General features: G+C 32.3%; 3 protein-coding genes across 3 annotated transcripts in view; all 3 read right to left on the reverse strand.

Moving 5' to 3' along the window:
* LOC108555664 (uncharacterized) overlaps nt 1-792 on the reverse strand; it is a 3,113-nt gene extending 2,321 nt beyond the window's left edge. The window contains exons 1-2 of the mRNA XM_017911441.1: nt 706-792; nt 436-618 (exon numbers count right to left, since the gene is read on the reverse strand). Of these exons, the coding sequence (XP_017766930.1) occupies nt 436-618; nt 706-792 (270 nt within the window). The remainder of the gene's footprint in view (nt 1-435; nt 619-705) is intronic.
* Nucleotides 793-1,767: 975 nt separating this feature from the next.
* Nucleotides 1,768-6,808, reverse strand: LOC108555670 (odorant receptor 13a-like). The gene is made up of 6 exons (XM_017911448.1): nt 6,614-6,808; nt 5,415-5,667; nt 4,948-5,051; nt 3,968-4,291; nt 2,276-2,551; nt 1,768-1,827 (listed from the first exon to the last, which is right to left on the reverse strand). The coding sequence occupies exons 1-6, from the start codon at nt 6,806-6,808 to the stop codon at nt 1,768-1,770; spliced, it is 1,212 nt and encodes a 403-aa protein (XP_017766937.1).
* Nucleotides 6,809-7,919: 1,111 nt separating this feature from the next.
* LOC108555665 (odorant receptor 13a-like) lies at nt 7,920-9,796 on the reverse strand. The gene is made up of 3 exons (XM_017911442.1): nt 9,587-9,796; nt 8,713-8,988; nt 7,920-7,988 (listed from the first exon to the last, which is right to left on the reverse strand). The coding sequence occupies exons 1-3, from the start codon at nt 9,794-9,796 to the stop codon at nt 7,920-7,922; spliced, it is 555 nt and encodes a 184-aa protein (XP_017766931.1).
* Nucleotides 9,797-14,808: the final 5,012 nt, after the last annotated feature.

Consider the following 14,808-nt stretch of genomic DNA (forward strand, 5'->3'; position numbering starts at 1 on the left):
ATATATAATAGTATAATTACTATTATTATTAGGAATATACTAATAGTAATTACTATTAGTAATATATATATATTATTATATTTACTAATATAATTACTACTTAGTGTTTACTAATTGGATTACTTGAATGATTACCCACGTTTACTATACATTATAAATATTTATCCCGTGTACTATAGTTTACAGTGATGTTCATTAAGGACTTCGCTAAGACGATACAATAAAAGGATTATCAAAATCAATACACGTGTGTTTGAGGATGAGAGGTGTGTCATTTTCAGTTTCATTGCTTTATTCTAAATAAATCGAGCAGGGTCGAAATGATATCTAATTAACGTCCAAAAACACTACACCTTTTCGTGTCGCGTCACTTCCTAAACGGCGGTACTCACTAATCTAAATATTACATTACGAAAAACACCACAATTCACTAACATTCAAATCGTCCCAGCAGAAGAACAAAGCTCTGATCTCGGTCCACATGGAGAACAGGATAATGAAGTTCGTATAGCACATGGCGATGTGGCTCCAACGTTTCTCGGCATAATTAGCCGCCAGCCAATAGCCGACGTATTTCATGTAGAAAGTAGTCACACTGATGGACAGATCCCTGTCATTCTTCGTATTCATACCGAGACTTCAATGATAAAATTTTCTGTTCTCCGATTCATCTATACCAAGGGTGTCTATGTCGTATACATGTACCTTTGATCCTTTGATCATCTGCGACCCAACTGTCGTCATTGTTTCGCTCATGGCACTTTGTGGAAAGCTAGTCATTTCGAACGTCATGGTAATTTCTGCTCCCCGACGTGGTAGTAAGAGGATAAATGTGTCGGATCGATGAATTATGCGCGATTGCAAGGTGACGGTAGTTGTTCAGAACATATCTAGCAGTAAAACAATTGCGTTGTTCGAAGTATAAGATGCAAGTAGTGCATTACAGTTCGACCACGTGTTTGATGTTCCTGGAGAAGGGAATGGGTCTTGAGATTACAATTCCTAAATTATCTAGTGTAGATTGTATATGTTTTCTTACCTCTTGCTTCATCAGTGTCGTCTATATGCTGAAGCATATCTGCAATTTGAACCTAATTGGAACTATGAAGGCAAAATCTAGAACTGAGCGGAATTAAATTCTGCGCTAATTATTGATAATACTGTGGGGGTCCTCCCCCACCATCGTTCGAAGTCGCTGTGGCAGGTATCCCCGTGGTTGGTGTATCTAGAAGGGACGGTAGGAAAAGGAAGGGATGCGTTTCGTCGCGGGCCTGCTAGCGGACTCATTGGTAAGGCTTGCTTAGCAGGCCCTTGCCTTAGACACTGGGGATACTATAGGAAAGACGGGAAGTTATATATATAAGTGACTGGGAGTTTCCCGAGGACTTGCGGCAAAGTTCTTGAAGGCGGAATCCATCCAGTGGCGAAGGTGAGAATGATGGTCGCTACAATACCATGGAATATAGTAAAAATAATAGTAAGGAATATTCCTACTTTAGTTCCTGGTAATTTCTGATATATTGTGTAATGGATTTGTGAATTATCGAATATGAGAGAATAAAGTATCTTCAATGAGCTAATTTTGTCTGCTAGTGTAAATGACCAGATATGTGTGTATATGTACATGGATTGGTTAATAAGAAAGTCTTTATACTTTTATTTCCTTTTTTTAATAGGGAAATTGAATAACAGTCATTTAAAAGAAAATATATTTCTCTGAAGATTCATCATTTCATCCAAACACTGGTAATGATAGTTAGGCTCGATCTACGTATCCTCTGTGCTGTTCCTCAACAATGTAAAGTATGATACCGCGGTACTCAGAATCTGTAAAGGAGAAATGAACATTTCAAATTTTCTTCATGTGTTTTATACCCTTTCCTTTTTAGAAAATCAATTTAAAATAACTAAATTCCTGTGCCATATTAATTATGTACTTCACGAACATTATTAGTTACAAATAATCTCAATTTCAATAGGTGCATTTATCACAAAAGTAAATAAAAGTAACGAAATAATAGGAGATAACAAATAATAGTAAATTAACAAAAGAAATCACACAATATTCTAAGAAAAATTTTTAAAACATTGATATTCATACCGTTACTTTTTTCTTGCATTCAATTTACGAAATTGATCAGTATAGTTTGTATACTATATAATTAATTGAATAAATCGATTAAATCTTTATACGGATTTTTTGATATTATTAAAAATATCTTCGATATTAATAGAAGTATGTGATAATTAAATTATGAAAAGTAGCATAACTTACGTTAGTATATGTTTCCAAAGACACAACAAAGAAGCCATTAGCAGTTAAACGACACGGTGTCTGAGATCTCATGGCAACGAGTATCAAGTCTCTTCTTAACATTTTTCCATACTTGTCCATTGGCAATAGGGACCACTCGCTATTATACACGGCGTGGGCCACGTTCATACTGTCCCTTATCAAACAGTCGCAACTATAGGTGAACATTAGCAATTGACACATGCAACCGGATATGTGAAATGCAAAAATAATGCGTCTTGAACGTGTAATGCTATCCTATAGACATTATTGATATTGTTAAATGTGAGTAAAATATTCGGAACATCGATGAATTGAACGAATAAGAAAGTAAATAGAATATTATTTCCCATTAACCCTTTGCACTCGACGATTTCTTGGCTAAAGATGAGTAGGAGTTCAAAGATTTTCTGCTATAAGGCTGGCGATATTTCTTTCAGCAATAAATAAGAAATCATATGATAATTAACACGTATAATTATTTGATTTCGATAGCTAATAGACTGTTACATTATCTTAAGTTTGATGTATTAATTAATATCGAACTTCGAAATTTTATCTAACGACGAAGGCCGCCTCTCGAGTGTAAAGGGTTAAAATGTTTCTGCATCATTTTCCAAAGAGAAAAAAGAAGTGTGGGTTATGGTTATTAGAAGAATAAAAATTAATTTGAGCAGCCCTTTATTATTAACAAAGATAATCATATTTTTTAGAAAGAGAATTAATAATGTCTGCATAATAATATAAAAGTAAATAAAATGTAAAATCGAAATAATTACCATTGTATTGATAGAAACGACATAAGTTAGCTTAAAGAATCAGTGAATAATAAGGAAATTAATAATAAGGAATAAAATTGAAATTAATAATTCTTAATAAGGATGTCATATCAAGCAAAGCTAATTTTCAATATTTAAGAATGATCAATAATAGTATTATTAAAAGGGAATGAGTAATAAGGAAATTAATAATAAGGAATAAAAGAGAAATTAATATTTCTTAATAAGGATGACATATCAGGCAAAGCTAATTTTCAATATTTAAGAATTATCAATAATAGTATTAATAAAAGGAAATGAGTAATAAGGAAATTAATAATAAGGAATAAAAAAGATTTTAATATTTCTTCATAGGGATGTTATATCAGACAAAACAAATTTTCAATATTTAAGAATTATCAATAATAGTATTAATAAAAGGGAAGAGAAGTATTTTTGTTGACAATTATATTGAAGTTTGAATTAATAAGTGAATATGATTAGAATTGTTTATTAACACGTTGACTGCCACGCAATTTGTCACGATTCCGGTCTAAGCAGCCAATTTCATTTAATCATGTTATATTATTAAAAACTTTATTTACAGTACACAGCAATAATCAAGTTTGTCGTTAATATTTTACAATTTTTACAATAAGACAAACTTGATTTCTTCTTCTCTTTCCTGATCCCATCTATTCATATTTACACTGTTATACTATGGGTTTCCTCGTAGCTGTACAAATATGGCAAGTAACGAAGAGACGAGATAGCTCGTAGCAGGCGTCCTGGGCAAGTAAACAACCTACGAGATATCTCGTAGTTGGCAGTCAACGTGTTAAGGAAGGGACTTTTAATAAAAGAATAATATGCAATAGCAATAAAAATGGAAGCATAAAATGCAAGTAGTACATACCATAAGTACCAAGTATCCATCGAGGCAGATTAAGATGCTGAATAGTAACACCTGTCCAAGCACAATTGAACGGAATATACACTCGAGTCTTTTGCAAAATTCAATTAACCCTTGGTGTTGTTGTATGTAATTTTTAAGTTTCATATAATTATTCGCGGTACATCGTGGTTTCTCTGAAGCTTCTTTGCATTTCTCGTTATCATTACAGATATTCGCCAGTCTGTATTGCAAGATCCGAAACTGAACAGATGTGTGTAGATTTATAATGCATAAAAGATTGTCGAAGCAATGATAGCATACACCAACGTGAAACAAAAGTGCAACCTACGTAAAGATAATTCGTAGTAATTTCTATTACGTATGATTTTCTCCAATATTTTAACCACATTTAGAATTATATTTGAACTTCGTTTTGCACAAAAAAGAGAAGCACGGAATTATTTGACGAAATAGAAGAATTCTATGAAATTTGAATGTAATATTTATTGTATAAAATTTTAATATGCAATGTATAATTCTATGTAGATTTCGAAGTGACGTTTGAAACATTAACAAGAATTGACAAACATTAATATATCTATAATAATTATAAATTGTTTATTATTGCTATCATTATGAATTAATCAAACTAAACATAGTTCAATAGCAATTAGAAATAATTATGCCTACCAAATTTTTTAATATTTTATATTATATCGCTTCCAACGAAATGAGGATTATTGCGAAATAAATAAAAGTAAACTATAAATTGTAAATATCAGTTGACGGAAGGATAAGTACAATATAAACGAAAATATCTTTCAAATTTAATTTTTGATTCGAGATCACAATAGAAGTGGAGTATTTTATTGCAATAAAATTAAATAAAATTCTCAAGCAATTTAAATAAAAATCGAAAAAGTTCAAAGCTGATACTTTTGATTTTCTGTAATGATATTTAAACACGTTGTTCAATGTTTAACGCACAAAATCATGCATACCTGTATTGTAAACATTATTTCGAAATACGGTGTTACACTTAATGGCAACTCGAGCCACATATTAAAAGGAAGTACCCTGTCAGTGTCATTTTTCCCACGGTTTTCTGAGAAATGATATCAATATATATTTTTCTTTTCAAATTTTCATTCAATTTTAATTATGAATGACTGCCAATATAAATAACTATATAAGAACAATTACTTAAAACAGTCTTTCCATTAAATTTCTTTTATATCCACGTTGCGCGTATTAATTTTTTATATTTAATTCTATTCTATCCAAATCAACGTGACAATGTGTTGAAACGTCCACACATCATACCTCGGAAAAAAAAGAAGAAAAAATAAATTATTAGAAATATTCACCATTGGCCTAAAATCCAGATTTCCTTCGTTTCTATTTATAATATTCGTATTTCGACAACTTTCCTCATTCATTTCGTAAATCGATTATATAGACACCTCACCTAGAAATGGATCTATCGCATAAGTCAACGTTGTTCCCTGAGCAAAGAACGTGAAGGTGCAAACGAACAGTGTACAGGTATTTTTACAATTATCCACGATACTCTGCTCGTATGAGTCATAATTTGCATGCCAAAAATTCTTCTTCGCGTAACTGATCAGATCGTGCACCTCCTCCATATATACCAACAAGGCCATCAGCTTCACTATAACTAGAGCGATAGTTACGACGTTGCAAATGGTGAACATACTATCCTGTAATACAAAAATCGTACAATAGTGAGGCCACTTTTTAAATAATTATTAGTTATACAAAACTGTGACAAAAGTTTGAAAATCAACAAAAATTACAAAATATATATTAATATAGATCACTATATGACCCGTTCGCTGCACAAATCGATTAACTCCAATTTTTGATAAATCTTAAATTTATGTGACAAAGCACTTGGTATAGTCGAAACTTTCTATACTTAAGATTTTTCAAAAAGTGGAGTTAATCGATTTGTGCAGTGAACGGCTCATATATTACTAATGAGTTTTATTAATATATAGGTTATTAAAGAAATTGCTATATATAGACGTTACTGTTACAAATATTATTCTAAACAATTAATAAAATTGCTGTAGATTACGTAAACCATTGCACTTGTCAATATCAACTCTGTCTCTTATAGTTGATTGTTGTATTGATTAACTATTTTGCTAATGGGATGAAACACAAGAACTGACGAAATCAATACACATGGGTTTGAAAACGAAAAGTGTACCATTTCTAATTCCATGTATTCATCATAAATACATCAGCAAGAGACGAAATGATTCTAGTTAACCCGTTGCACTCGAGAGGCGCCCTTCAGTCGCCAATTTATAAAATTTTAAAGATAGATATTAATTAATATGTCAAATTTAAGATAATGTAACGGTGTGCGAGGTGTCGAAATCAAATAATTCTACGTGTCAATTATTATACTATTTCTTATTTACTGCTCAAAAAAGTGTCATCAGCTTTATAACAGAAAATTTTCGGACTCCGACCTTTCTTTAGTCAAAAAATCGTTGAGTGCAAAGGGTTAATATCCAAAAACACTATTCCACCTCTTCCGAAACCTATACCTTCTTATGTCACGTCACATTTTAAGCGTAGGTGTCGTTCACTAATCTCAATATTATATTACAAAAAGCACTAAAATTCACTAACATTCAAATTTCCCCAACTGAAGTACAAAGATCTCGTCTCGTTCGATATGGAGAACAGGATAGTGAAGAGCGTATAGCTTATGGCGATGTTCCTCCAACGTTTCTCGGCGTAATTAGACGCCAGCCAAAAACCGACGAATTTCATGTAGAAAGTCGTCACGCTGACCGACAGATCCCTGTCTCTCTTCGAGTTCATACCGAGATTTCAACGATAAATTTCTCCGTTCTCCGATTCCACCATTCCAAGGGTGTTTGTGTCGTATACATATCCCTTTGATCCTTTGGTCATCTTTGCCCCGACAGTTCTTATTGTTTCGCGTATGTCACATTGCGGACAGCTGGTCATTTCAAACGTCATCGTAATTGCTGTTCTACAGAGTGAAACGGAGAAAGGGAAAATGACTCGTATCGATCAATTATGCATGATTCTAAGGTGACAATAGTTGTTCAGAACTCGTCCAACCGTGTAGCAGTTGCATAGCTCGAGGTTCAAGAAGGATGAAGTGCATCGAAGTCCGACCACGAGCTTGTTGTTCTTGGACAAGAGAAAGGGAATTGAGATTATCATTCGTAAATTGTCTAGTGCAGATTGCATATGTTTTCTTACCTGTTGTTTCATCGGTATCGCGCACAGGGTGAAGCATACTTGTAATTTGTACCGAATTGGAAATATGAAGAGAAAATTTCGAGGTTAGTGGAATTAGATTCTGGAATAATTGTTTAAGAATATAATGAAATACAAAAGGGAATGAAAAGAAAGGTATGTTTCGCATGTGTATGTTGCATGGACTATGGGTGAAAAATTGATGCGTGACTTCTGTCATGTTTTGCGTGGAAATTTAGTCACGATTAAGTTAATTGTAACGAAGATTCGCCATACCTGGGGGGTCGTAAACCTAGACGAATGGCAGTTTTTTGAAACTATATATTCTTCAGGTAAATAAGCAATATTATTCAAGTTGCATATGTTATTCAAAGTTAGGGTCATTAATTACGTTTGTGTCATTTGTTAATAATGCAAAGTATTGTATGATTTGTTTTCACTTAGTAGGGAGTAATCATTTTAATTAACTTGTTGGTAATTTGTACAATGAGTAAGTGAATCTTCGAAGCTGAGAGAGTAAAGAAATTTTGATAAGTTTACTTTCTTGCTACTGTATACATTAATATATGTATATATACTTAGGCTTTTAAATAAAAATATTTCTTTTTATCTACTTTTTTTAATAGGCGGAGGTACAAATGACATCTAAAACTACACTTCTCTTAAAATTCATCAATTTTTCTACAAATTGAAATTGTTAGTTTCACTTCAGTTGCGCATTCCCAGTAGTGTTCGTCAACAATGTGAAGTACGATACCGCTGTACTCAAAATCTGTAAAGAGAAAACGAATAATCCAAACCTTCGTCATGACATTTATATCCTTATTTTAACTATAAAACTTTTAACAAATTATTAAATTCTTCTGCCATATTTATTGTGTATTCCGTGAACCGGTTAAGTGCAAATAATTTCTATCACCATTGATCTATCTATCCCAAACGTAATTTAAAGGAAGAAAATGAGAGCAGATAATAAACAATATGAGATTAGCAAATAATATCAAACTATATTCTTAGACAAGTTTAGAAAATATAATATTTATACCGTCAGTTTCCTCTATTGTACAGTTTATGAAATTGATCGGTACAGTTTATATACTACTTAATTAATTCAATAAATCACATAAATCCTTATATGTATTTTTCAGCATTAACCTTTTGCACTCGAGAGGCGATCCTCAGTCGCCATTTAATCACAACTTAAAGATCGATGTTACTTAATATGTCAAATTTGAAATTACCCAACGATGTGCGGAATGACGAAGTAAAATAATTCTACGTCTTAATTTACATACGATTTCCTATTCATCGTTTCAAAAATATCGTTAACTTTATGGCAAAAAGTCTTCAAATTACTATTTTTCTGTAATGATAAATTCGCCGAATGCAAGGGGTTAATAAAAGAGGGTTAACAAAAATATGAGTACACGTGATTCTTGTATCTATTCAGAAAAGTAGAATATAATAACCAAATTATGAAATGTAGAATAACTTACATTAGTATACGTTTCTAAAGACACAACAAAGAATCCATTTGCTGTCAAACGGCAAGGTTTTTGAGATCTCATAACCACGAGTGTCAAGTCCCTTCTTAACATTCTTCCATACTTGTCCATTGGTAACAGCGACCACGCGCTTGTATACACAGCGGTGGCCACGTCCTTACTGTCTCTTATCAAACAATCGCAATTGTAGGTGAACATTAGCAATTGGTACATGCAGCTGGATATGTGAAACGCGAAAATAATACGCCTCGAACGTGGAGCGCTTTCCTGTAGAGATTTAATTATGCTTATCGCTGTACAATACAAAAATATTCGAATCACTGCTGAATTGAATTAACAAGGAAATAAATAAAATGTCATTTCCCACTGTCAAATTTCGCTACTATTTCAGATAAAAGAAAAGTACCACGAAGAATTGTTATTAGAAGGAATAAAACTAATATCAGCAACTCTTTGTTATCGACAAAGAAATTCACATTTTTTAAACAGAGAAAATTATTGCTTCATTATGACGCCTGTACAATAATTAAAAATAAATAGAGCATAATGATAAAATCGGTGCCATTGCATTCGTAGAATTGAAGTTAATATAAAAAGTCATTAGGTATTAGAAAGAAATTAATATTTCGTAAAAAGACAATATTATTAAGCAAAATTGATTTTATTGCATTAATGAAATATCGGTAAAAGTAGTGACAAATATGAAAAATTAGTATTTTCTTTTCTTTTCTTTCTTTTTTGAAAGTTGGATTGAATTAAAAGTATCTCGGTGATTATGATTAGAAATGGTTATTAAGAAAGGAACTATTCTATAAAGAAATATTAGTAAAATGAAGTGAAAAAGTATAACGCAAATCGTACATACCATGAGCACCAAGTATCCATCGAGGCAGATTATTAAGCTGAACAGTAACACTTGTCCAAGCACAATTGAGCTGAATACATCCTCTAGTCTTTTGCAAAATTTAATCAACGCCTGATGCTGTTGTATGTAATTTCTTAGCTTCATGTATTTATTCGTGGTGTACGATGGTTTATTTGCAGTTTCGATGCATTTCTCGCTACCATTGCACATATTTGCGAATCTGTATTGCAGGATACGAAAGTGAAGAGATATGTGTAGATTTATAATGCAAAAAAGATTGTCAAAGCAATGGTAGCATACGCCAACGTGAAACAAAAGCGCAACCTACGAAAAGATAATTCGTAATAATTTCAATGGGAAATGATTTTCTTTAATTTTTTTTGCGATATTTAAAATTATATTTGAATTTTGTTTTACATTAAAATCTGCGATATGGAACTGTTCGTAGCAAAGTTATGGATACCTGTATTGCAAACACTATTTCGAAATACGGCGTTACATTTAATGGCAACTCGAGCCACATATTAAAAGGAAGTATCCTGCCTGTCTTATTCTTCCCATAGTTTGCTGAAAAATTAAATTGGCACGCAATTATAATTATGAACAGTATCTAATATATAGTAAAGTAACTGTATAAATACAAGTACTTAAATCTGTCTTTCCTTCAAATTTCTCTTACATTCGTGTTTGTGTATTCATTCTTATTATATTTATCACATATTTTTATTCAATTTTATTATATCCAAATCAACATGACAATTCGTCCGCATACTGTACCTCGAAAAAAAGAAAAGAAAAAATAAATTATGAGAAATGTTCATCAGATATCTAAAATCCAGATTTCCATCAGTGCTACTTCAAAATTGGTACTTTGATAACGTTTTCAATTTATTTAGTTAATCGATTATCTAGACACCTCACCCATGAGTGGTCCTATCACATAACTGAAAGTTGTTGAGTGAGTAAAGACAGTGAATATGCAAACGAGCAGCGTACAAGTACGTTTACAATTATCCACCATACTTTGCTCGTGTGAGTCATAATTTGCTTGCCAAAAGTACTTTTTAGCGTAACTCATCATATCGTGCAGCTCGTCGATGTATATTAACAAATCCAAAAGCTTCACTATAACTAGAGTGATAGTTATGATGTTGCATATGGTGAACATGTTATCCTGCATGACAAAAGTAGCAAGGTTACTCTTTAAATATTTCTCAGTTATTCAAAACTTATACTCTTCTATAATATATAGGTCACTAAAGAAATTGCTATACATAGAAGTATATGTAGGATACCATTACGTGAATAAATCGCGATTCGGCCATTGCCAACAAAAACAGATTATAAACGAATCAATATTTTCTAGAAGCACATTGAAATGTTATTTTGGGTAACAAAATTAAATTGCGTGGTCCCTACGGGGAGGTGAAGCATGAAAGCAGGGTCCTTGACGACCAAAACAGAGTCCTTAGAAATTAATTGCGACCGGCACGAATGTGAGTTGCTCGGTGTTGGAAGGAGAGTTAAATTAGAGTGCGTCTTTGTGTGTTTTCGTAGCGTTATCATGGGATTCTTTTCCTAAGTTAAATTAGTTTTATGAGTTTTGTGTTTATGTTATTCTGTTCCTGTTGTTCTGACAGTTTTTGGTGTCTCAAAACCAGTTTTCGCCATCCTACATATATTATTAGATAGATGATTCTAAATAATTAATAGAATTACTATAGATTTCGTAAAAGATTGTTCTCCTTTACTATACAGTGTTAATATCTATCCCGTCTATTATAGTTCACTGTCCTACTGATTAAGAATTTCTCTAATAGGATGCAACAAAAGAATTGTTAAAATCAATACACACGAGTTTGAAGATGAAAAGTGTACCATATCCAATTTCATGTATTCATCATAAATAAATCAGGAAAAGACGAAATGATTCTAGCTAATGTCAGAAAACACTATTCCACCTCTTCCCAAACCTATACTTTCTTATGTCAAGTCACATTTTAGGCGTAGGTGTCGTTCACTCATCTCAATATTACATTACAAAAAGCACTAAAACTCACTAACATTCAAATCTCCCCAGTTGAAGTACAAAGCCCTCGCTTCGATGGTCATGGCGCACATGACACAGAGGAGCGTATAACATATGGAGATGTTCCTCCAACGTTTCTCGTCATAATTAGACGCCAGCCAATAACCGACGATTTTCAGGTAGAACGTCGAAATGCTGACCGACAGATCCCTGTCTCTCTTCGAGTTCATACCGAGACTTCAACGATAAATTTCTCCGTCCTCCGATTCCACCATTCCAAGGATGTCTGTGTCGTATACATATCCCTTTGATCCTTTGGTTATCTTTGCCCCGACAGTTCTTATTGTTTCGCGTATGCCATATTGCGGACAGCTGGTCATTTCAAACGTCATCGTAATTGCTGTTCTACAGAGTGAAACGGAGAAAGGGAAAATGTCTCGTATCGATCAATTATGCATGATTCCAAGGTGACAATAGTTGTTCAGAACTCGTCCAACCGTGTAGCAGTTGCATAGCTCGAGGTTCAAGCAGGATGAAGTGTATCGAAGTCCGACCACGAGCTTGTTGTTCTTGGACAAGAGAAAGGGAATTGAGATTACCATTCGTAAATTGTCTAGTGCAGATTGCATATGTTTTCTTACCTGTTGTTTCATCGGTATCGCGCACAGGGTGAAGCATACTTGTAATTTGTACCGAATTGGAAATATGAAGAGAAAATTTCGAGGTTAGTGGAATTAGATTCTGGAATAATTGTTTAAGAATATAATGAAATACAAAAGGGAATGAAAAGAAAGGTATGTTTCGCATGTGTATGTTGCATGGACTATGGGTGAAAAATTGATGCGTGACTTCTGTCATGTTTTGCGTGGAAATTTAGTCACGATTAAGTTAATTGTAACGAAGATTCGCCATACCTGGGGGGTCGTAAACCTAGACGAATGGCAGTTTTTTGAAACTATATATTCTTCAGGTAAATAAGCAATATTATTCAAGTTGCATATGTTATTCAAAGTTAGGGTCATTAATTACGTTTGTGTCATTTGTTAATAATGCAAAGTATTGTATGATTTGTTTTCACTTAGTAGGGAGTAATCATTTTAATTAACTTGTTGGTAATTTGTACAATGAGTAAGTGAATCTTCGAAGCTGAGAGAGTAAAGAAATTTTGATAAGTTTACTTTCTTGCTACTGTATACATTAATATATGTATATATACTTAGGCTTTTAAATAAAAATATTTCTTTTTATCTACTTTTTTTAATAGGCGGAGGTACAAATGACATCTAAAACTACACTTCTCTTAAAATTCATCAATTTTTCTACAAATTGAAATTGTTAGTTTCACTTCAGTTGCGCATTCCCAGTAGTGTTCGTCAACAATGTGAAGTACGATACCGCTGTACTCAAAATCTGTAAAGAGAAAACGAATAATCCAAACCTTCGTCATGACATTTATATCCTTATTTTAACTATAAAACTTTTAACAAATTATTAAATTCTTCTGCCATATTTATTGTGTATTCCGTGAACCGGTTAAGTGCAAATAATTTCTATCACCATTGATCTATCTATCCCAAACGTAATTTAAAGGAAGAAAATGAGAGCAGATAATAAACAATATGAGATTAGCAAATAATATCAAACTATATTCTTAGACAAGTTTAGAAAATATAATATTTATACCGTCAGTTTCCTCTATTGTACAGTTTATGAAATTGATCGGTACAGTTTATATACTACTTAATTAATTCAATAAATCACATAAATCCTTATATGTATTTTTCAGCATTAAACGCGAAAATAATACGCCTCGAACGTGGAGCGCTTTCCTGTAGAGATTTAATTATGCTTATCGCTGTACAATACAAAAATATTCGAATCACTGCTGAATTGAATTAACAAGGAAATAAATAAAATGTCATTTCCCACTGTCAAATTTCGCTACTATTTCACATAAAAGAAAAGTACCACGAAGAATTGTTATTAGAAGGAATAAAACTAATATCAGCAACTCTTTGTTATCGACAAAGTAATTCACATTTTTTAAAAAGAGAATATTATTGCTTCATTATGACGCCTGTACAATAATTAAAAATAAATAGAGCATAATGTCAAAATCGGTGCCATTGCATTCGTAGAACTGAAGTTAATATAAAAAGTCATTAGGTATTAGAAAGAAATTAATATTTCGTAAAAAGGCAATATTATTAAGCAAAATTGATTTTATTGCATTAATGAAATATCGGTAAAAGTAATGACAAATATGAAAAATTAGTATTTTCTTTTCTTTTCTTTCTTTTTTGAAAGTTGGATTGAATTAAAAGTATCTCGGTGATTATGATTAGAAATGGTTATTAAGAAAGGAACTATTCTATAAAGAAATATTAGTAAAATGAAGTGAAAATGTATAACGCAAATCGTACATACCATGAGCACCAAGTATCCATCGAGGCAGATCATTATGCTGAACAGTAACACTTGTCCAAGCACAATTGAGCTGAATATATCCTCTAGTCTTTTGCAAAATTTAATCAACGCCTGATGCTGTTGTATGTAATTTCTAAGCTTCAAGTACTTATTCGTGGTGTACGATGGTTTATTTGCAGTGTCGTTGCATTTCTCGCTACCATTGCACATATTTGCGAATCTGTATTGCAGGATACGAAACTGAACAGATATGTTTAGATTTATAATGCATAAAAGATTGTCGAAGCAATGGTAGCATACGCCAACGTGAAACAAAAACGCAACCTACGTAAAGATAATTCGTAATAATTTCAATTCGGTATGATTTTCTTTAATTTTTTTTTGCGACATTTAAAATTATATTTGAATTTTGTTTTACATTAAAATCTGCGGTATGGAACTGTTCGTTGCAAAGTTATGCATACCTGCATTACAAACACTATTTCGAAATACGGTGTTACATTTAATGGCAACTCGAGCCACATATTAAAAGGAAGTATCCTGTCTGTCTTATTCTTCCCATAGTTTGCTGAAAAATTAAATTGGCACGCAATTATAATTATGAACAGTATCTAATATATAGTAAAGTAACTGTATAAATACGAGTACTTAAATCTGTCTTTCCTTCAAATTTCTTTTACATTCGTGTTTGTATATTCGTTTTTATTATATTTATCAATTTTTTTCATTCAATTTTATTTTATCCAAATCAACATGTCAATATATA

This window comes from Eufriesea mexicana, unplaced genomic scaffold, assembly GCF_001483705.2.
Source record: "Eufriesea mexicana isolate 0111107269 unplaced genomic scaffold, ASM148370v2 scaffold221, whole genome shotgun sequence".
Lineage (NCBI taxonomy): Eukaryota > Metazoa > Arthropoda > Insecta > Hymenoptera > Apidae > Eufriesea > Eufriesea mexicana.

What these genes read in the sequence shown, in the direction of transcription:
- LOC108555670 (XM_017911448.1), bottom strand. Translation starts at nt 6,808, where the DNA reads ATGAACTCGAAGAGAGACAGGGATCTGTCGGTCAGCGTGACGACTTTC. An exon ending in TGCGATAGATCCATTTCTAG is followed by an intron (nt 5,052 to 5,414) that starts GTGAGGTGTCTA and finishes ATCATTTCTCAG; the next exon opens with AAAACCGTGGGAAAAATGAC. An exon ending in ATGGATACTTGGTACTTATG is followed by an intron (nt 2,552 to 3,967) that starts GTATGTACTACT and finishes TAATGTCTATAG; the next exon opens with GATAGCATTACACGTTCAAG.
- LOC108555665 (XM_017911442.1), bottom strand. Translation starts at nt 9,796, where the DNA reads ATGTGCAATGGTAGCGAGAAATGCATCGAAACTGCAAATAAACCATCG. An exon ending in ATGGATACTTGGTGCTCATG is followed by an intron (nt 8,989 to 9,586) that starts GTATGTACGATT and finishes AAATCTCTACAG; the next exon opens with GAAAGCGCTCCACGTTCGAG. An exon ending in CTTTAGAAACGTATACTAAT is followed by an intron (nt 7,989 to 8,712) that starts GTAAGTTATTCT and finishes TTCTCTTTACAG; the next exon opens with ATTTTGAGTACAGCGGTATC.